The following is a 22,225-nucleotide window of genomic DNA, read 5'->3' on the forward strand; positions in this document are numbered from 1 at the left end:
TTCAAGAACATAAGACCACCTTTATTTTTCACCAAAACAAAATTAGCTGATGGAGGTCTAAAACCCCCCCCAGCAAAAATGGCATCTAGCTTACAGATAGATGTACTCTACTCTTCTCTCTCTTTATGAAACACAATACATTTCTCAACCCACATATGGTCGAGCCATTACAGTTCACCAGGGGAATTACTGTTGAATGCAGATAAAATAAAATATTTTTCTATAAGTCCTAAGATTGCTGTGCACGTCTGCACCTGTGCCTCAGGCCCGTCTATGTTGAACCCAATGACTTTCCATTGACTCTTGGCATTTGAATGAATGCCATTTTGAATGTTTTGAATGAATGAATGAAAAGACAACAGATAAAGCTAAGACAAAAACTCAGGTTTTTACCGAGCCTGCAATATAAAGTTGTTTACTTCAACATTACTGTAAAAACACTGTACTTTCCAAGAAACTGGTTTATCACACATTACTTGTAACATCTGAGTCATATGTGGTTCTTCAAAGGCTTCATTTATCTACAATATCTTTGTTTAATGTCGCTGAGACTTCTGCTCATGTGACAACAACGGGCATTTAAATCTTCTGGCTTTATTTAGCATGTCTGCGTGTGCAATGTGGCAAGGCGAGCTCATCAACTGCGGTTAATATGTTGTGCCATTCGACGCGTTTCGTGAGAAACAACAGTGCTGTGGTTGGTGGCCTGAAGAATTAGCCAATCTCACAGTCGTGAGCTCAAATGATGCTCAAGGCAACAGCGGTGCAAAAAGCTTCACAACAGCCTGCAAAAGTCTTCTAGTGTTCAAAATTAAGACTGCAAGATGGTGTAACTGCCATTTTCATTTTAGACATAATGTACCAAGTATGTATGTATGAGTTTGCTTCATCTTATCTTCATTAGATAATCTAAACATGATCAACTTGAGGAGTTCATGCAGCTGAAGTGAAACAAAAGAGAGACAAGCTAAATACTAAAACTAAAAATTCTAAAGGTCACGTTAACTGTTAGTTCAATTTTCACTCAGATTTTTATCATAAACAAGGTTTAAAAATGGTTGCATAATATACACATAAATTTTTTTTTTTTAAATCAGTTCTCTTTTTCAATGATCATTATTAGATCTGTACATTAACATTTATAAACATGCATTGTTTTAGTGAAATTGAACATAAAGCAACAGTGCCTCCCCCTGAGTATCACACACACTGCAACAGGTCAGTGATTTTCAACCACTTTTGCTTCAGAACCCAGAATGTACATTAGACATCAAGTGGTGACCCAAAATGATTCTGTACAAAGCAAACAAACAAAATGTATTAATATTACCACGAACTTCATAGGCAAAACAATATGCAAAAAATTGTTTTGCATGTTATTTGGTTTCTAAATGACTTAAATTTCAATGGTTTCATGCTCTCAGCAGTCAATAATTGAATGCATAATGCATGTGTTTGGCACACAACCTATCCATGTTACATCTGTCTAATTTGGTTGCTTCTACCAAGGCACAGATGAATTTGCTGCAAAATACAGCTTCATTGGAGCTACAGCCAAAGATATGAAAAGCATTTTCTCTTCCCTTTAATTGTGACTCCACTTATTTTCTGCAGTAACAATGCATTATGCTAAGATCAAATCTGGCACCTGCTTTTCATCTCAACAAAAATAAGTGCACATGAAATGTCATATTTTATTTCTTCATATTTTATAATTGCCGTTTATTTAGAAAAGACAGTGCAGTATTGCTCTAGATCATATAAATTATCTCCATGCATAAGAATCAGTCCAGTCTTGACATTTAGTTCAGGTTCATTGCATTGCATTGATATCCTTCCTTAAAGTAAAAGAGAAAAGGATGAGGTAACTCTGGGAGCTTCTCATGGGTGAGTTCTGATTTAGCAAGCTGATGAAAGTTTCAAATGAACTGATTTCCTGAAGCAATGGGATGTGCAGTCAAGTGGAGGGATATGACTATATCAGTCTCATGCAGAGGTAAAAAGGCACTGGCTGAAACAGGAGGTACTGATCCTCATTTCACTCGTGCATCTCATCCCACAGCGTCAGCCCTTGCAATACTATTCTATAGTATCACATGCATTACTATTAAATTACATGCCTATAGGAAAATCAGCATCTATTAAAAGAGCCTTTTCCAGATCCACGTCTCAGAAAAACAAAAAAACAAAAACTGCTTCTGAGTTCAGGAGGATTTTCTCTGCCTAAAGCAAGACAGACGGAGAATCGATTTTCAGAAAGTTTCAGTCCAGATCTCATTTTCTATAAAAATATGATGGGAATTCTTGTTAACCCTTGATCAAATCAGGCACTGAGCCTCATCGTACGAAACAGGCCGTGTTTATGAGAAACCAGTTATGAGACTCCATCAGCCTTGACGCCCTTTCAATAATTTATCAAATAACATTGTGCATTACAAAATGTATTGGATGCTACTGGCTGGTGTCATTCTGATGAACTGATGTGTGCGCTGCTCGCTTCCCTGCTGAAGACATCCATCATCCAGACAGAGTGAGAGTCAACAGTACAACAAACAGCACGAAAGTTGCACAAACTAATCCATGTCTCAAAATTTTCCATGTCCTACACATTTCCCTTCAGATCAAAACAGTGAACTCCGCAGCAGTGAATGTACAGCAAATAAAAAACATCTGTGAATAATTTTAATCTAATCCTCATACAAAGCTATTGTATAGCTCTTTTAAGACTCGGAATATAGCTTAAAAGTCATGTTGTATACCTTTATGATGCTTTTTTTCCTTCGTGGTGGAGTATAAATTCAACAGCCATCCACTTTTTGTTTAATAAAATAAAAGAAAAAATATAGAGTGATATACTGGGTAAGTAAATTAAGACACAATTTTGAACATTGTGAATAGCTAGATATTTTTAATTTATATTTATATGTATTTCTGTGGATTTAGACATTATTTTAATTGCGCTTAAAAACAATCCTGGAAGCATCCGTGCAAATTTGTCACATTGAAATATTTTTGTAAAAATATACATAGGTAAATATGGCTGTTTATTACTGTGTATTGTTGAATTGGTGCATATATATAGATATATAATATAAATTATTATTTTTCCTTGAGATCTTTTGAAAAATTGTATATTACAAGCAATATGCACCATAGCTCTCAATCTGTGCAGGTATGTTTCATTACTTTCCTTGGGTTGTTTTTTGCTTTTTATAGTGTTGCTGAAAACTATGTATTAAATAAATTTAAAAAAATAAATTGACATAGATACATTACAATACACATAATAATGCAGATAAATTAAAGACATCATTGCATGAGAAGATTTAAAACATGTAACTGCATAATAGTCAGTGCAAAACACTGCAATACAATTATAGGTATAAAATTTCGTTAGAAATATTAGGCTACAGTATCACATTGCCCTTTGGGAGGTGGAAGAACAAGGTAAAGGGATTGAAATGCATAGTTTGAGGATACAGTTCTGTTTTGAATCGCTCGTCTCGGCTGCACGTGTTCAACAGAAACACAGAACCTGCAACGAGTCAGTGTTTGAGTGATCATGTGCATGAGAATGTGCTTTAGTTCAGTCTGTGCTGTTTATAGACCAGTCATAGGGCAGATAGCTCACTTTGACCTTTCCTTCTGACAGCAGAGTCTGTAGAGTCCTCTTCTTCTGTGATGCTCCCATATGCTCAAACACCCAGTTCAGCAGCTGAAAAAGAAAACATTAATAACTGAGTATGTTTAAAGACAGAGCCAACAGCCACTTGCATTGTATGGAAAAGAGCAGCTTGGACATTCTGCTAAATAACTCCTTTACATAAATCTGAGTGAATTCTTTATTTCTGGGTAAACTATTGCTTTAAATGCAAACCACAAGATCATCTTCCATGTGCATGAATTGAGAGTGATGATATACAGGTGCATCTCAATAAATTAGAATGTCGTGGAAAAGTTCATTTATTTCAGTAATTCAACTCAAATTGTGAAACTCGTGTATTAAATAAATTCAATGAACACAGACTGAAGTAGTTTAAGTCTTTGGTTCTTTTAATTGTGATGATTTTGGCTCACATTTAACAAAAACCCACCAATTCACTATCTCAACAAATTAGAATACTTCATAAGACCAATAAAAAAAAAACATTTTTAGTGAATTGTTGGTCTTCTGGAAAGTATGTTCATTTACTGTATATGTACTTAATACTTGGTAGGGGCTCCTTTTGCTTTAATTACTGCCTCAATTCGGCGTGGCGTGGAGGTGATCAGTTTGTGGCACTGCTGAGGTGGTATGGAAGCCCAGGTTTCTTTGACAGTGGCCTTCAGCTCATCTGCATTTTTTGGTCTCTTGTTTCTCATTTTCCTCTTGACAATACCCCATAGATTCTCTATGGGGTTCAGGTCTGGTGAGTTTGCTGGCCAGTCAAGCACATCAACACCATGGTCATTTAACCAACTTTTGGTGCTTTTGGCATTGTGGGCAGGTGCCAAATCCTGCTGGAAAATGAAATCAGCATCTTTAAAAAGCTGGTCAGCAGAAGGAAGCATGAAGTGCTCCAAAATTTCTTGGTAAATGGGTGCAGTGACTTTGGTTTTCAAAAAACACAATGGACCAACACCAGCAGATGACATTGCACCCCAAATCATCACAGACTGTGGAAACTTAACACTGGACTTCAAGCAACCTGGGCTATGAGCTTCTCCACCCTTCCTCCAGACTCTAGGACCTTGGTTTCCAAATGAAATACAAAACATGCTCTCATCTGAAAAGAGGACTTTGGACCACTGGGCAACAGTCCAGTTATTCTTCTCCTTAGCCCAGGTAAGACGTCTCTGACGTTGTCTGTGGTTCAGGAGTGGCTTAACAAGAGGAATATGACAACTGTAGCCAAATTCCTTGACACGTCTGTGTGTGGTGGCTCTTGATGCCTTGACCTCAGCCTCAGTCCATTCCTTGTGAAGTTCACCCAAATTCTTGAATCGATTTTGCTTGACAATCCTCATAAGGCTGCGGTTCTCTCGGTTGGTTGTGCATCTTTTCTTCCACACTTTTTCCTTCCACTCAACTTTCTGTTAACATGCTTGGATACAGCACTCTGTGAACAGCCAGCTTCTTTGGCAATGAATGTTTGTGGCTTACCCTCCTTGTGAAGGGTGTCAATGATTGTCTTCTGGACAACTGTCAGATCAGCAGTCTTCCCCATGATTGTGTAGCCTAGTGAACTGAACTTAGAGACCATTTTGAAGGCTCAGGAAAGCTTTGCAGGTGTTTTGAGTTGATTAGCTGATTGGCATGTCACCATATTCTAATTTGTTGAGATAGTGAATTGGTGGGTTTTCGTTAAATGTGAGCCAAAATCATCACAATCAAAAGAACCAAAGACTTAAACTACTTCAGTCTGTGTGCATTGAATTTATTTAACACACGAGTTTCACAATTTGAGTTGAATTACTGAAATAAATGAACTTTTCCACGACATTCTAATTTATTGAGATGCACCTGCACGTATTTTAGTCATACCTTTTCATCAGTGCCTCCAAAATCTGCCTTGTACCACTTAAAGATCTGGCTGAGTTTCACTTCTCGTCCCACGCTGTCAATCACACAGCTGTCGTCATTCTCCATGAACGCTTCTGCTGCAGCACGCAACTGACTATCAATGTCCTGATGTGACACATGCAGGAAATTTGAATATAAAACACAATAGGCTTTACACTGTCAGAAAGAATGTATATACATTTATAGATATTGTAAATGAGAATACTTTGGGTATTAACCTGTGGCGTGTATGTCTTAATTGGAGGGCAGCCCTTTGTACCACAGTTCAGTGCAAAATGAATGAGAGGCTCAACATCAGGAAGTGCCACCTAATGGATGAAGACACACATTACTGATGTTAATAGCATTCACTGGAGTCACTTTTACTCCAGTGTTTCTCAGCCTTTTTGGGGTTTGGGGTAGTGAGATTTTCTTTTGCTCACCAAGTACTGCATTTATTTGATCAACAATACAGTTAAAACAGTACTATTATGAAATATTATTACAATTTTAGATAACTATTTTCTACCTTAGAATATTTTAAAATGTAATTTATTCCTGTGAAGCAAAGCTGAATTTTCAGCATCATTACTCCAGTCTTCAGTCACATGATCCGTCAGAAAGCATTCTAATATGCTGATTTGCTGCTCAAGAAACATTTATTATTATCAAGCTTGAAAACAGTTGTACTGTCATAATTGTTTCATGATTTTTTGATGAAAAGAAAGTTCAAAAGAACAGTATTTACTTGAAAACAGAAATCTTTTGTAACATTTTACACGTCGTTACTTTTGATCCATTTAATGTGTCCTTGCTGAATAAAAATATTACTTTCTTACCAAAAAATAAAAAATAAATAAATAAATCTTACTGACTCTTGAAACTTTTGAAATGTATAAACTGGTATAATCAACATAAATTAACAGGGTTAGACTTACACTTACACATATCTTTCACTCCTTTTATTATTATTTTTTATTTTTAAAACAATTTATTTTATCTTATTTTTAAACTTCTTAAACCTCTGAAAATGTTGTTGCTAAAAATGCGGTACCTTTCTGCCATTAATCACAGGCAATACAAATCAGAATTCATAGTTGACATACAGTCTTTAAAAAGAACCAAAGTGGGGGTTTTCACCATGATTCCATAGAAAAAAAACAAGAAAAAAAACAAAACATTTTTGGTTCCCTAATGAACCTTTTGGTTCTTAAAAGAACCATTTTTTCTTAGTGTGAAGAAATTGTAATAATTTAAAGAACACTTTTCCACTAAAAAGAACCTTGGAACGGAACAAGAATGATTCCATAGATGTTAACGATTCTTCACAGAACTATAGATGCCCATTAAAAAACGTATTATATAATATATACCCGGAGTGATATATCCTCTTTTTGGGATACCTGCAGCCGAGGGTCGTTCCTGGAAAAGGGCTTCATGAGTTGTGCCACACCTTTTCGATTTCCTCGAAGCACTCCATTTTCAATATCCTGCAGTGTGAACACCTCACCACCAATGAAGTAGCTCACATAGTTGAAGAACTGGAAAACAACAGACCAAATGTACAAGCACTGAAAGCATTTCACATTTCCACTTTTTACTGTTGATAAAAACACAAAATCTCCACTTCTCTTACCCGATACCTTTGCCATATGTTTTTGGGAAAGCCCAGACGCAGGTTCCCGTGGATGACGAGGGCGTTGTAGATGTTGATAAAGAAAGCCAGTTTCTCTTCACGACTCAGAGACAGCAGCTCCACACGCTGAAGCTGGACAGCTAGATCACAGTACCGCTCGAAGCACAGGCTCCTGGATATGGCCTTGTAATCAACTGTCTGGTCAAAAGTGGAGACCCAGACGGTCACAATGACACGTACCTTTCTTATTTAAAACATAATGTGGCATAACGATGCTCAGGTCATTCACCCACCACAAACGTCAAATATCAAGTGCATGTAGCGTTCGTGTCTGTGGTGAATCCATTGAACATGGTTTTGCATCTGTTTGATATGCAGTGTGTGATGAGATGATGAGATGATGTGTTACCTTGCCATCTTCAGAGAGATGATCAGAGTAGAGTTGCAGGGTCAGATTCCTCAGTGCCTCCGAGAGCTCACAGGCTGCTTTGGGCAAGTGTCACAATTAGAATAAGAATGACTGAAACAGTCATTTTTTTATAACTAGATATGCGTTTCCTGAAGAAACTACCAGCATTTGTAATGCAGCAAAAACAATTATCGTGTTAAAGTTATAGGTATGTTTATGTTTTAGGTTTTGATGAAAATGAGATGCAGCATCAGAATCGGTTTGCCGTTGTCATAGTGATCAGTATGTGATTAAATGATAAAATATGTGCAAAAAAGACAAAACTATTCGATAAAAGCGTACAAACATTTAAGAAAGAAGATTAATTCAGTAAGCAAATATTACGAAGATGTCAATGTTGTTGTCATATTATTTAAATTCTATCATTTCAGGCTTAAAACATTTTATAAACAGGGCTACACAATTATGACAAATCATAATTGTTCAAAACATTCAGGGTCAGTAAGATTTTAAAGAAATTAATACTTTTATTCAGCAAGGATGCTTAAAATTATACAATAAAAATGATAATAGATTTCTATTTTAAATAAATGATGTTGTTTTGAAGTTTCTATTCATCAAAAAATATTGCACAAAAGTATCATGGTTTCCACTAAAAGTTATTAGGCAGAATAACTGTTTTTGACATTAATAATAGTAATTTTTTTTTTTTTTTTTGAGCAGCAAAACAGTATATTAATGATTTCTGAAGGATCGTGTGACACTGAAGACTGGAGTAATGATGCTGAAAATTCAATAAATCACATTTTAAAATATATTAAAATAGAAAACAGTTATTTTAAATTGGAATAATATTTCACAATATTGCATGTTTTATGTATATTTCATCAAATAAATGCAGCCTTGGTGAACAAAACAGACTTCTTTCAAAAACATGAAAAAAATCTTATTGACCCCAAACTTTTGAACATTAAATCTGATTCCCCATTGCATTTGTGCAGCAGGCATGTTAAAATGTTCAGCATCTGCAAAAAAATGTTCCACATTTAGTATCACATTTTGATGCAACGAGTGTAGACTTAAATGGAACGCTGTAATTGACACTTGTCATGATTAATTCATTACTGCACCTGTAACCGCAATCTTGATTATTAATTTAAATAATTGTGAAGCCCTAATTACAAAAACTAGAAATAGACAGCACAGCCAAGTACGAAAGTATAAATCTTGATAAATAATATTTATTATTATTTATAAATAATATTCTAAAAATAATATAAAAAAATAATACATGATAAAGGTGTCTGTATGTTGAAGAGTTAATTGACTGCAGTTTAATACTTAATATTAGAGGTTTAGAACAATCTCTGAGCAGAATGATTAAAGAACATCAATACAGTGCTGCCTTACAAACACTTTAATAATAACAAGCAGGTAACTAATGTTTGATAAGACTGGAAATGAACCAAACTCAGAAATTATTAAAGAATCTTTGAGTGTAACCCCAAGCTTCATGCTTTAGAGACGTATGCAAAACACAAACAGGTCTAGACAAGCACATTTAAGAGAAGTGAGGGCAGAAAGATAGGGTTTCCAATGAGAAAGATGAAACTATAGCAGCTGGCATAAGGTTGCATGCTGCTGTTTCTCCAGAGGTGAGGGCTGCGTTGGGAATATACTCCAATAGCTTGAATAAGACGTTACTGTCATCAAACTGCCTTTGTTTAGCCAGTCACAGAGCTCAAATGCTTCCTCACCATCCAACTCTAGGTAATTTCACCTGCTTCCTTCCTATCTACAAAGTGCAAGTGGAGCCAGAGCGATCTATGAGAGCCAACACCAATGGCAAACATGGGTTATACACCATCCATTCGCTGATTTTCAGAGTAAGTAAACACAAAAATGTCTTTGTGGGCAGGAACTCATCATCACTATTCAAGAACAGGGCTGTGTCTGAACACAGGGTTCAGGTTCGAATCTGAGACTATACAGTGCCATGAAAAGGTTTTTGCCTCCTTACTGTTTTTTTTTTTTTTTTTTTGCATATTTGTCACACTTAAAAGATTCAGATCATCAAACAAATTTTAATATTAAACAAAGATAACCCGAGTAAATACAAAATGCAGTTTTGAAATAATGATTTCATTTATTAAGGGAAAAAAGCTGTCCAGACCTGCCTGGCCCTACGTGAAAAAAGTAATTACCCCCTAAATCTAATAACTGGTTGTGCCACCGTTTGCAGCAACAACTGCAATCAAGCGTTTGCAATAACTGGCAATGAATCTTTCACATCGCTGTGGAGGAATTTTGGCCCACTCTGCTTTGCAGAATTGTTTTAACTCAGCCACATTGGAGGGTTTTCGGGCATGAATGGACTGTTTAAGGTCATGCCACAGCATCTCAATTGGATTTAAGTCTGGACTGATTTGGCCACTCAAAAACCTTAATTTTGTTTTTCTTGAGACATTCAGAGGTGAACTTGCTGCTGTGTTTGGAATCATTGTCCTGCTGCATAACCCAAGTGCGCTTGAGCTTGAGGTCACAAACCGACGGCCGGACATTCTCCTTCAGGATTTTCTGATAGAGTGCAGAATTCATGGTTCCATCAATTATGGCAAGTTATCCAGGTTCTGAAGCTGCAAAGCAGCCTCAGACCATCACACTACCACCACCATGTTTGATTGTTGGTATGATGTTCTTTTTATGAAATGCTGTGTTGGTTTTACGCCAGATGTAACGGGACACACACCTTCCAAAAAGTTCAACTTTTGTCTCATCAGTCCACAGAATATTTGCCCAAAAGTCTTAGCGATAATCAAGATATTGTTTGGCAAATGTGAGACGAGCCTTTATGTTCTTTTTGGTCAGCAGTGGCTTTTGCCTTGGAACTCTCACATGGATGCTGTTTTTGCCCAGCCTCTTTCTTATTGTTGAATCATGAACACTGGCCTTAATTGAGGCAAGTGAGGCCTGCACTTCTTTAGATGTTGTTCTGGGTTCTTTTATGACCTCCTGGATGAGTCGTTGTTGCCCTCTTGAAGTAATTTTTGTAGGTCGGCCACTCCTGGGAAGGTTCACCACTGTTCGAAGTTCTCTCCATTTGTGGATAATGGCTCTGACCATGGTTTGCTGGAGTCCCAAAGCCTTAGAAATGGCTTTATAACCCTTTCCAGACTGATACATGTCAACTATTTTGTTTCTCATCTGTTCTTGAATTTCTTAAGATCGCGGAATGATGTGTTGCTCTTTAAACATGCTTCATTTTGTCAGACAGGTTCTATTTAAGTGATTTCTTGATTCAACAGGTCTGGCAGTAATCAGGCCTGGGTTTAACTCAGCTTTCTACAATAATGTGGTTAATCACAGTTCTTTCATGATTTAACAGGAGGGGGGAAATTAATTTTTTCACATAGGGCCAGGTAGGTTTGGACAGCTTTTTTACCTTAATAAATTAAATCATCATTTAAAAACAGAATTTTTTATTTACTTGCATTATCTTTATTTAGTATTAAAATTTGTTTGATGATCTGAATCTTTTAAGCATGAATATGGGAAGAAAAAAAACATGAAGGGGGCCTGTTGTGGGCCTATATTTCTGCTGGAGGTCCTGGACATCTTGTTTAGACACATGGCATCATGGATTCTATCAAATACCAACAGATAAAAAATCAATAAGTGACAGACTCTGTTAGAAATCTTATAATGGGCCATGTTTGGATCTTCCAACCGTACAATAATCCAAACACAAACCTCAAAAACAACACAAAAATGGGTCACTGACAGTGTTGGGCACGTTACTTTAAAAAAAGTAATTAGTTATAGTTACTAGTTACTTCTCACAAATAGTAACTGAGTTAGTAACTGAGTTACATCATTATAAAAGTAACTAATTACCAGGGAAAGTAACTATTGCGTTACTTTTTAAAAAAATGTTCAAATGTCAAATAACTTTGGATGCCCCCAATATTAAATATGTTAAATTAATGAAATGGACACTAAAAAGAATAAATTATTATTATAAAACATTGTACATTAATCTACACTATTTATCTACTGACACTTATTATCAGTCAGTCAAGCATTATAATATAATATTATGACAATTTAATATTATATGATGATAGAACTTTAGTAATTAGAATAACCAAGTATGAATGCATATTTGTCATCAATATAAAACGCATAAGGATTAATGAGATGCTGGGTTCATGAATATTAATCACGTTGTCTGCGTTCGCTCGAATTGATTTGCTGAAATCAAAACAGGGACGATAATAGGTGAGCGCCAGCCAATGAGATTGTCGTTTGCGCATTAGTTCCGCCCACTACCAGAGAAACCGGCAGTTCTTAAAAGCTGAAGAATTCTAAAGGAACTCCGTTATTTTGACAGGAAAATACAACAAAGAATATCGTTTACATGTAGCGCGTCAATTCTGCCTGTTATGAAAGACTCTCGTGCTCTGTATCTTTCTTTGTGTTCGTGTATGTGAGAGAAAGCGACGGCGAGTCGTGCGCTTCACACTAGAGTTCATGGTACGTCAAATACAGCTACACTGCGCATCCATTCAAATGAACTGAAAAATTAAATTCTAATAATATAATATAGTAACGCCACATTTTATTGTCAGTAACGGTAACGGCGTTGTAACGGGGAAACAGTAATTCGTTTGATTACTCGTTATTGAAAAAAATAACGCCGTTAGTAACGCCGTTATTCCCATCACTGATCACTGAGCACAAAACCAAGCTTCTGCTGGCCATTCCAGTCCTTTGACCTGAACCCTATAGAAAATGAGTGGTGAACTGAAGAGAAGAAGCACCGTCATGGAGCTGGGAATCTAAAGGGTCTGGAGTGATTCTGGATGAAGGAATGGTCTCTGATCTCTTGTCAGGTGTTCTCTAACCTCATCAGGCATTATAGGAGAAAATTTAGAGCTGTTAAACTAACAAATGGAGGTTTCAAAAAGTATTGAATAAAAGGGTGCCGTTAATTGTGGCCAGTGTGTATTAGAGAAAAACATTTATTTCATAATGATATTTCCCCCCATTTTAAATTCTTATTATCCAATGAAAGGTTAAGATTTTTGTGAATTTTTTAAATAAAAGATCAAAAGGATTAACAATGCAGATTAATTTTCACAGCCTTCTTTGATCACATTTACCAAGGGTGCCGATATTTTTGGCCATGACAGTATATATATATATATGGCTTCATTCATACAGTGCTGCCTGTTTAGTTGTTGACTGACAGGGCAGTGAGTCAGGGCTCTACAGGTTCTACACTAAGTCATGACTCATCCCATACAAATTTAGTTTGCTGTCCTAGTCATAACTAACCTGTTTGTGGCTTTGTGAGTTAATTAACGTTACACCTAAATAAATTCCTTCATTGTTTTGAAAAAATTTCAGTTGGCTTGCTGACACAGAGAGGGCTGAATGAAGCTGCACACACCCTTCTCTCTGCACAGCCAGTCAGTTCAGCAGCTCAGTACCGGTACAATCCTGACAATCAAACTCCTCTCTGTCCACATCTCTCACACTTCAAATTCAGCTGAATTAGACTAGAAATGTAGAATACAATACCAAAAGTTTTGCATAATTTGTAAACAGAATTTATGTCAAATTACTTAAATTAACACTTTATTGAGAAAGGATGCATTAAATTGAAAGACAAATTACATTTTAAAACATATTTCAATAGACAACAGTTCTTTTAAATTGAAATAATATTTCACATTATTACTGTTTTTATTGTATTTTTGATCAAATAAACGCAGCCTTGGTGAGCATAAAATTCTTTCAAAAACATAAAAAAACGTGCAGACCACAAACTAGTAAAAACAAGAATGCTTTTTGGAAAGAAAAAAAAAATAGCAAAAATTATGTTGATAAAGAGCTTAAAAATAAACAAGCTGGTTTGCACTGAGTAAAGATACTGTAGTAGTCAAAGCAAACAGATAGATAGAGTTTGTCACCTTCTCTGAACTAAACCAGGGCTCTGTTATAACCATTAATAAAATATAAACTTACAGTTTCCAGTTGTATAAAAGATGGCAACTGAAACAAGAGGGAGATCTTTAGGGGATGGACTGATTCAGTTATCTTTCATCACTATAAACTGAGTCTGACAACAGCAGATATCAGTGGAGAAACAGCTGGTGATATGGAAAGTTTGGCTCACATGCAGGCACAAAAAATCCAGAAGTTGCATAGTTACTTAGTTCAAAGAAAAAAAGGGGCAACACAAATAGCAGTCATTCCTCATTCCTTCACCACTCTAGACCAGCAACAAATATAAGGTAGTACTGTAGGAAAACATCTGAGCATGTTTTTCTGAAAACAACAACAAGCAGCCTGTTCATGACATACTAACCTCCATCAATCTCACCATCAGAGTCAAGGCTATTTTCCCCAGGTACAGGTGGAGCGTCCAGCGGCACGGGTTCCTCTCTTACTGATAGGATGAGATGTTCTAGTCGCTCAGGATCCTAAACACACACACAAAAAATTCCACAGAAGTACATATCAAGCCAGCGGTTAGTCAACATAGAAATCATATATCAGTTACTGTTTCTTATCTCACCAGGTTCTGGAGGTCGTCGTTGTTTCCCACATAGAGGTTATTGAAGAATATCTGTGGTACGGTACTGTGACCTGTGAGCTCCTTCAATCGTGCTCTTAATTCTCTATGCTTGTTTATATCCACATCACACACAGGCACACCTAATGTACTCAGAGTAGCTTTGGCCTGTATGCAGTGTGGACAGCCTGGCATGGAGTACACTGTTACCCGTCCCCTCATCAGGGTCCCGTCCTCCACCATCACAGCACCTGAAGGATCAGAGTAAAAGCATTCAACACTTACCTACAAGCTGTAAAACTAATTAATCAGTTAATAAACAAGCAAAAAGAGGCGCATTCCACAAAACAATTTTGGTGTCCCATGACTTTTTTTTAACCATTAGACGCAAAAAAATACTGCATTAAGACATGCAAGATAAGCTAATGGTCTGGATGTCTTAATGTTCTTTATCTTAACAATTAAAGCCAAACAAATTAAATAACTTATGCCATAATTTTGGAATTATATTGAACTGATATTCAATTGTAATTGTGTTAAAAACAAAAACAACAACAACAACAACAAAAACTTTAAATGGCTTTCCCAAACTCCTAAATCAAAGTATATTTATTAATATATTTATTACTATATTTTTTAATTACCTTTTATTTTTATATTTTCAGTTTTAGTTATTTTGCTTTGGTCTTTTAAACATTTAGCTTTATTTTATTTGTGTTTTAGTTTTAGTAATTTTAGTAGGCTACTTCAACTTTAATGCATTTTATTTCAATTGCCAAGACATTTCTTTCATTTTTCTAGTTCTTTCACTTTTATATTTAAACTTTTTTTATTTACAATTTAATTTAATTTGTATTTTATTTTAGCCTATTTCATCTTTAGTTTAATAAACAAAAATAATGTCATGCAGTTTTAATTTTAGTTAATATTATTAACAACACTGAAAGCATACTATTGTATTGAGACATTGGTGGAAACATCGTTTAAAAGAAACAAAACAAAACAAAAAAGCTCATATTTAGCTGAAACCCCTCAGGTTGACAAATGTTTTCTTAAAGCCAAGCACCTCCATTTACGCTTATTTGATAACATTTAAAAAAAAAAAAAAAAAAAAAAAAGGCATTTTACATAGGCCTATTTATATAAAAAAAATAGCAAAACGATCTTTCTTTACAAAACTGGACCACAGTAAGTAAGCATGGTTCCGCCAAAATACCTCTTACTATAAAATATAGTTATGTTCCTCCTGTAAAACCATAATAAATACATTTTATTTTTTAATTTAATTTCACGTACTTTTAAAGTATTATAATTTACGACGACAGTGGTAGCTAAATAACAACAGTAGCAGTGGGTTTGTGCATTTTAACGCTGGTTACTAAAGTAAACGTTTGTACAGGAATCTAAAAGACTAGAAACATCCAAGCAGCATCACTATTTATAACAGCCAGCAGTTTAATACAGGAAGCAAATAACTAGAATAGAAGAACTAACATGACCCACTACAACAGCCTATTGCTGAAGCTAAAAATCACAAACCTGCCTCCCCAGCATCAGCCAGAACAAGCGGTTTTGTGGACGTACCTCGTCTTCCGGCTGCTTTCGCTCGTATCGGTATCAGTGCGGCGCTCGGACTCCGTCACATAGACTTTGACTTTGTACACCGCTTACAGGTAAACCGATTCGCTGAGTAGGCTAATTTTCACTAGCTGCAAGTAAACGATTGAACATTGTTGTGCAATGTCACTGCGCCCTATAACGCTATTCATAATTACTCAAAATAATATTCATCTGCAGCTGAGTGATACTCAAATAAATAACTGAGTAGAGAGGCATATAACAGGACAACAGAGGGAGCATCGATCCTTACAGCAATGTGAAGCCAGCACACACAAGGCACCAGTTACTGAAAGAGTCTATCATATAATAATAATAATAATAATAATACTACAATACAATATAATAATTAATTAAAACATATTGTTTGCACTCTGAAATAAATATTAATAAATACATATTTTAAATTTTATGTATATTCAGTAACATGTGACTTATTTCATGTCTTTGCTCATGGGCTTATTCATTTTATTTATTTTTTTAAATAAAATAAAATATTTTGAATAGTTATCTAATACTGCATGGATCAGTTTTACCCCCCAAATAGAGTCTTTTATTTTGAAATATTTTACGTCCAGAAATCGCAACGTTAAACAGTCTCCGGTTGCTTCGTTCTTCACGCTGCTCGTGTTGGCGTCATCATCCCACCCTGCTGGACGAGGAAGTGAAAGAGAGACGGTCGCCACAGACAGCGCTGGACGGAGCGGTGATACGGTATGACCACAGGACTGTTTTCAGTTAAATCATTTATATATGCGCTTACGTTTCTGTCAAATGCTCTCTCGGCGTGTTTTTTTTAGATCCCATTTGATTAAAACGTGTAATACAAAGCGAGCCGAGAGTATCTGCGAGAGACCACACAAAATTATAATAATGTAGTACATTTGTTCAGAGTCTTATTTGAATGTAATTGCATGCTTATTATCATGGTAGTGTTATAGTTAACCACAGGTTGACCTGTGGCTCTTGGGTTGTGTGGTTAATTCTGGTTGTACAGTAAACACGTTGTGAGTCGCGTCATTTATGAGCTTTGACAGGTCAGTCATTTCCTAAAAGATGAAAGGACTGATAATGTGCTGTAAATGAGCAGCAGAATGAACATGGTGCTGTTCAACTAAGTGATGCTTTGTGTGTTCACCCCCCTTTCAGTCCTTTCTTTATGTTTCTTCAGGATATAAAGCGACGGATGCGACTCTTCATAATGGGATCTTGTGCCTTTCTGATCAAATCACAAGGTCCTCTTGGTCAGAGATGGGTCTTGTGACTATATCTACAGGCATCCTGCCTAACATCTTCATGAGATTTACTAAGCAGCTGTAATACACTAACGTACACACACACACATACACATATACATACATACATACATACATAAGCATGGCACCAGTCCCACCTGGCATCCGCTTCTTGACATCCTTCAATAGGGACCAGTGGTGAGTTTTTCTCTTTTTCAAATCTTCTTTGGCTGCATGTTCAGGATTGATGATCAGCAGGCCCAAATCTGCACATGCAAAACTTTGCAGAATTCTATAGGGCTGTTTGACTATGTGAAAAACCATAATCATCTTTGGGCAATTGTGGGATCACAGTTACTCATTGACTTTGGAGACGTCATGCATTTATTGAACTTTTCGAAACAGTTATATTTATATATTATATAACTGTTATATTGATATATTATTATAGTTATATTTCCTTTAAATTAAAATATAACTAAAACACAAATAAATATATATACAAAGAAAGGTAAAACAAGCTAAAAAAAGAAATATATATATGTATGTATGTGTGTGTGTGTGTGTGTGTATGTATATATATATATACATACACACAACACGCATATATATTACCTTGTTTTCATAATTGTTGAAAATCAAAATCATAATTACAAATAAATAAAATTAATTACCCAGCCCTAATTTCGGTTTAAAGTAGGAACATCTTTTGTTGTTATTCATGTCCCAGCCTTTGAAAATTTGTTTAGGAAATATTTTAGTCAATTTGACTGTGATTTCAGCTATCAATGAGAGTATATGTTTAACACATTTAGCATCCATTCTGTATAATTCCACCTGTTTTCCCCCCAAAATAAGAAGAATCTTCAGATCGTGTCTGGATCTGCTAAGCAGGCATTAATATAGCTGCTCTGTGCTGGAGAATAGTATAGAATAGATTAGAACTTTAATGTATCCTTTCTGTACTAAACCAAGACGTTGTTCTCTCTGTTGCCCATGGAAGCTGAATTAGACGTATGTAAAAATGTATACACACCTGTCTGTGTTTAATCAGAGCTTACATTCCATTGCATTCCTGCGTCATCAACACAGTTTCAGGATGGACTGTGAAAAAACCGGTTTAGTGAGTTTCTTTAAAGGTACACACAGGTTAGACTAGGTGTGTTCAAATTCTTATGAACTTTAAATAAACGTCAAAAAAGAACATAGGGATGATATTAACTTCTGCCTGGCTGCATTAGCAGGTAGAGTTACAGGAAGAGTTACAGGATGTTTCTTTTAAAGCAGACATACTTGCTATGCAGTGCACTTTAAAAAATGCATTTCATTCGAAAAATTATTTCATTATTTTTGCGTTGTGTGCTACCCTGATGGTGTTTTGTGTGTGTATGTGTGTGATCATCTAGTTTTCACCCGTTTTATCATGGTGGTTATAAGTACATTTTAAAGTAAAAAGACAGAATTTTGTAGTTCAAATAGATGTTACCATTACATCACTTATAACACATGGGTTGTATAGACTACTTTTAAATCCGTTGAATCTGTACAAGTAGCTTTGTGTGACAGAAAGGGGGAAAATCTACAGAAAAATGGATTTCAGCTGCTGTGTCCAAACATTATCTAAGCTAGAATGTAAAATAGTAGTGGACTTCCAATGGATAAAAGACTTGCTCTGCCTCTCTTAGTATGACATTAAGCAATAGACAGGCTCCCGTTATTTTCTGATTTATTTGCTCGTGAAGCAAAGTTGTTTGCGTATCTGAACAGTGGGTGGGTATGTCATTAACCCCTTACACAGTTTAATGCCAGCTGCATACGTCCAGTATTCATATTTGGGCTTGTTTTGGAATGCAGCCAATCTTTTAATCTCTCTTGTACAGAGCATGACATGAGGACATTTCACTGTAAAATGTCCTTATTTCCTTATTGAACTTTGCTGTGTTTGGTTCATGCAGGTACAGGGCCTTCACGTTTGGTCTCACGTTCCTGCTCTACACAAGCTTCCATCTGTCCAGGAAGCCCATCAGCATTGTCAAGGTAACTCAACCCCTGTCAAACTGAACAACCCCTTTGAAGGAAGACTTCACCTGAAAATAAAAACATACTCATCCTCTGGCAAATTTAGCATTACAATACTTGCTCATCAATGGACCCTTGTTAGTGAATGGGTGCCGTCAGAATGATAGTTCAAACAGCTGATAAAAACATCACAATAATCCACAAGTAATACACACCACTCCAGTCCATCAATTAATGTCTTGTAAAGTGAAAAGATGTGTGTTTGTAAGAAACAAGTTTTAATTCAATATAAGTATGTCCAACTTTATCTGCATACATAGTGTACAGTATCGTGTGTGGTGATATATACTAAATTATATATTTTAAGTGCTTGATTACTTGTATTGATTGAATTGTAGCAATGTATTTTTATATTTGCTAGAAATAATATTTATATTTTTAATTGAATTTTACATTTTCTTTGCGCACACTTTTAGTAGTGTTGTCAAAAGTACCGACTTCGGTACCATTCGGTACTGCAATTTTAAAAACGTTTCTGTTTCCCGCTAACATTTTAGGGCCGATGATCATTGAAGCCAATCACAGTCATATCTGTATTTATGTAAAAATAGTATTTTTAAAATAAACTAGGCGACGTTTTGTAGTATATAGTTAGAGCCAGAATTATTCAGTTTGTTCTGATTCCCATCTTTTATCATCTCTGCATGAGATAACATTCAGAAAACACTATATTGCTCTGAGATGGCATGATCAGAACTATTATCAGCAGCCCTTGTGCTTACTGGAACTCAAAGTGCCTTTTTGCCATTTTCTGTCACATATTGACTCATTTATCTGAGTGTAATCCAGGAGTGCATGGCACACAGCCATCTAACTATGTTGAACTTACTTTAGCCAGCCTTAAAGGGATAGTTCACCCAAAAATGAAAATGAGCCAATGATTTACTCACCCTTAAGCCATCCTTGGTGTATATGAGTTTCTTCTTTCGGATAAATACAATCAGAGTTATGTCCTGGCTCTTCTAAGCTATATAATGTCAGTAAATGGGGGTTGAGATTTTGAAGTCCAAAAAGTGCATCCATTCCATCCATGTCTCTTACACAAATACATCACTTTGCTTCAGAAGGTCTTTATATGATTCAAAATCTCGACCCCTATTCACTGCCAATATAAAGCTTTGAAGAGCCAGGACATTTTTTAATATTATTCTGATTGTATTCATCTGAAAGAAGAAAGTCATATGGCTTGAGGGTGAGTAATCATTGGGTAATTTTCACTATCCTTTAATATGCTGCCTATGCCCTGTTTCAACCTTGTCTGAATGTATGTGTGTGTTCATATAGAGTGAGCTGCATAAGAACTGCTCTCATGTGATGGAGGCGCCTATAGAGAGCAGCAGCAGTCAGCAGCCTGTACTTCACCCAGAACTAGACTGCAGCTGGAAACCATTCGGTAAGATTCAGACCTTTTATAGTATATTATATTTATAGCAATATATGTTTTTGTCACTTTCAGCCAGTGGATTAAATATTTGGCATCTCTGTTTTTCTGTCCCTATAGACAGAAATAACTATAAGCAGTTGCTCGGAGCAATGGATTACTCTTTCCTGTGTGCTTACGCCATAGGCATGTATCTCAGGTAAGAACAGACACTTTCATATTGATGTATTTACACTAAAATGGCTTAAAAAGTGGAGGGATTTTCAGAAAATTCTGTCATTTACTTACCAATTAATGTCATTCTGAACTCATAAAACACAAATGAAGATATTTTAATAAACCCTGAGAGATGTCTGTCCCTCCAAGTCTGTTCCCCCAACACATTCAGTGCGTTTACATGGACAACAATGTTCTGATTTTAACATGATTAAGACAATACTCTGATTGAGAATCTACCATGTAAACAGAGATTTTTGATTACCTTAATCTGACTAAAGTCATACTCAAACAGAAATCTCTCAGGTTTCAATAAAAATGTTTTTATTTGTGTTTCGAAGATGAACGAATGTTATATGGATTGAGAACGACTTGAGGGTCAGTGAATGATGACACAATATTAATTTTTAGCTGAGCTGACCCTTTGCGATAAACAAGACATGTTTTCTACTTTGTTTTTCATTCAATTAATTTGAGAAATAATGAGTTTTGATGTCAATTTTTACTAAAGTATTTTAATACATAAAAAACTTCCTCAAATTATTCAATATATGCCTCTCTACTCATTGTTGCTAATGTTCTTAATACAAAATTTTCAGTGGAATAATTGGAGAGCGTTTGCCCATTCGCCTGTACCTGACTGTGGGCATGTTGACCAGTGGTCTTTTCACCTGTCTGTTTGGACTGGGATACATCTATGACATACATAGCCTGGGCTTCTATATATTTGTTCAGGTGGGTGTCATACAAAAGCAGTCTCTTATGGTCATCAAGACTCAAATACAGTCGAAACCATAATATTGTGAGCTTTTACTCCAATTTTAAATAAGTTTTCTGTTTGAATATATTTTACATTTATTCCTGTGATGCAAAGCTGAATTTTTAGCATTATTATTCCAGTCTTAGAGACTCATTCTAATATTTTCATTTAGCAGTACCTCTTATTTTTTTGTCTGTAGGTGGCCAATGGTTTGGTTCAGACCACTGGATGGCCTAGTGTTGTGACTTGCATAGGCAACTGGTTTGGCAAGGGCAGGTAAGAAGAATTACATTTTTCACTAACATTATAAACCTGCTGCACTCTAAATTGTAACAGATCTGTTATTACCACACAAATAAATGTTGCGTACGTGTTGTGGTGTCAGGAGAGGCCTCATCATGGGTCTGTGGAACTCTCACACATCAGTGGGCAACATTCTGGGCTCTTTGATCGCTGGATATTTTGTCTCCTCTAACTGGGGTCTGTCCTTCATCGTTCCCGGAGTTATCATCGCTGCTATGGGAGTCATCTGCTTCTTCTTTCTAATAGAGCGTAAGTGAATATGTCCTCTGCCTTATTTATTTGTGCAAATGTATCTGGGTGAAAAATTGTCACAAAGCACTAGTCAAAAGCGGTTGATGGGTTTTGATGCGAATGCTTCTGTATCTCCAGACCCTAATGATCTGAAGATCGCCAGTACACAGAGCTCAGCTCCAAGCAATCAGGTTAGTCCACCATTTATTTAGTTTCATTTCCAGTCATACTGGCTT

General features: G+C 36.0%; 2 protein-coding genes across 9 annotated transcripts in view; one reads left to right on the forward strand and one right to left on the reverse strand.

Annotated features, from left to right (window-relative positions):
* zgc:152951 (uncharacterized protein LOC569013 homolog) lies at positions 1-16,060 on the reverse strand. 7 transcript variants are annotated; one of them, XM_058787045.1, is made up of 10 exons: positions 15,752-16,060; positions 14,171-14,418; positions 13,961-14,075; positions 7,588-7,664; positions 7,179-7,376; positions 6,916-7,083; positions 5,782-5,871; positions 5,525-5,668; positions 3,638-3,715; positions 1-3,535 (listed from the first exon to the last, which is right to left on the reverse strand). In XM_058787045.1, exons 2-10 carry the CDS (start codon positions 14,408-14,410, stop codon positions 3,518-3,520), a joined length of 1,128 nt encoding a protein of 375 aa, XP_058643028.1. In that variant the 5' UTR covers positions 14,411-14,418; positions 15,752-16,060; the 3' UTR covers positions 1-3,517. The 7 variants fall into 7 exon arrangements, with proteins under 7 accessions (XP_058643028.1, XP_058643025.1, XP_058643027.1 ...); XM_058787042.1 differs by having other exon boundaries at positions 3,632-3,715; XM_058787044.1 differs by having other exon boundaries at positions 1-3,715; positions 6,946-7,083; positions 7,588-7,661; positions 15,752-16,059.
* The window catches only part of slc37a1 (solute carrier family 37 member 1), a 15,369-nt gene continuing 7,556 nt past the window's right edge, over positions 14,413-22,225 (forward strand). Inside the window, exons 1-10 of one of the 2 annotated variants that reach the window (XM_058787038.1) lie at positions 14,413-14,431; positions 16,363-16,498; positions 16,956-17,217; positions 18,975-19,056; positions 20,383-20,491; positions 20,600-20,678; positions 21,295-21,430; positions 21,655-21,731; positions 21,841-22,007; positions 22,128-22,180. In XM_058787038.1, coding sequence (XP_058643021.1) covers positions 17,162-17,217; positions 18,975-19,056; positions 20,383-20,491; positions 20,600-20,678; positions 21,295-21,430; positions 21,655-21,731; positions 21,841-22,007; positions 22,128-22,180 — 759 coding nt within the window. In that variant the 5' untranslated portion in view covers positions 14,413-14,431; positions 16,363-16,498; positions 16,956-17,161. Of the gene's footprint in view, positions 14,432-15,748; positions 15,841-16,362; positions 16,499-16,955; positions 17,218-18,974; positions 19,057-20,382; positions 20,492-20,599; positions 20,679-21,294; positions 21,431-21,654; positions 21,732-21,840; positions 22,008-22,127; positions 22,181-22,225 lie in introns of those variants that run through there. The other variant, XM_058787036.1, reaches the window with a different exon arrangement.

Source organism: Onychostoma macrolepis, chromosome 09 (genome assembly GCF_012432095.1).
Source record: "Onychostoma macrolepis isolate SWU-2019 chromosome 09, ASM1243209v1, whole genome shotgun sequence".
Classification (NCBI taxonomy): Eukaryota; Metazoa; Chordata; class Actinopteri; order Cypriniformes; family Cyprinidae; genus Onychostoma; species Onychostoma macrolepis.

Coding starts and splice junctions, on each gene's coding strand:
- zgc:152951 (XM_058787039.1), bottom strand. CDS start 14,410: ATGGTGGAGGACGGGACCCTGATGAGGGGACGGGTAACAGTGTACTCC. Junction 14,076..14,170: donor ACGACGACCTCCAGAACCTG/GTGAGATAAGAA, acceptor GTGTGTGTTTAG/GATCCTGAGCGACTAGAACA. Junction 7,377..7,587: donor ATCTCTCTGAAGATGGCAAG/GTAACACATCAT, acceptor ACTTTTGACCAG/ACAGTTGATTACAAGGCCAT.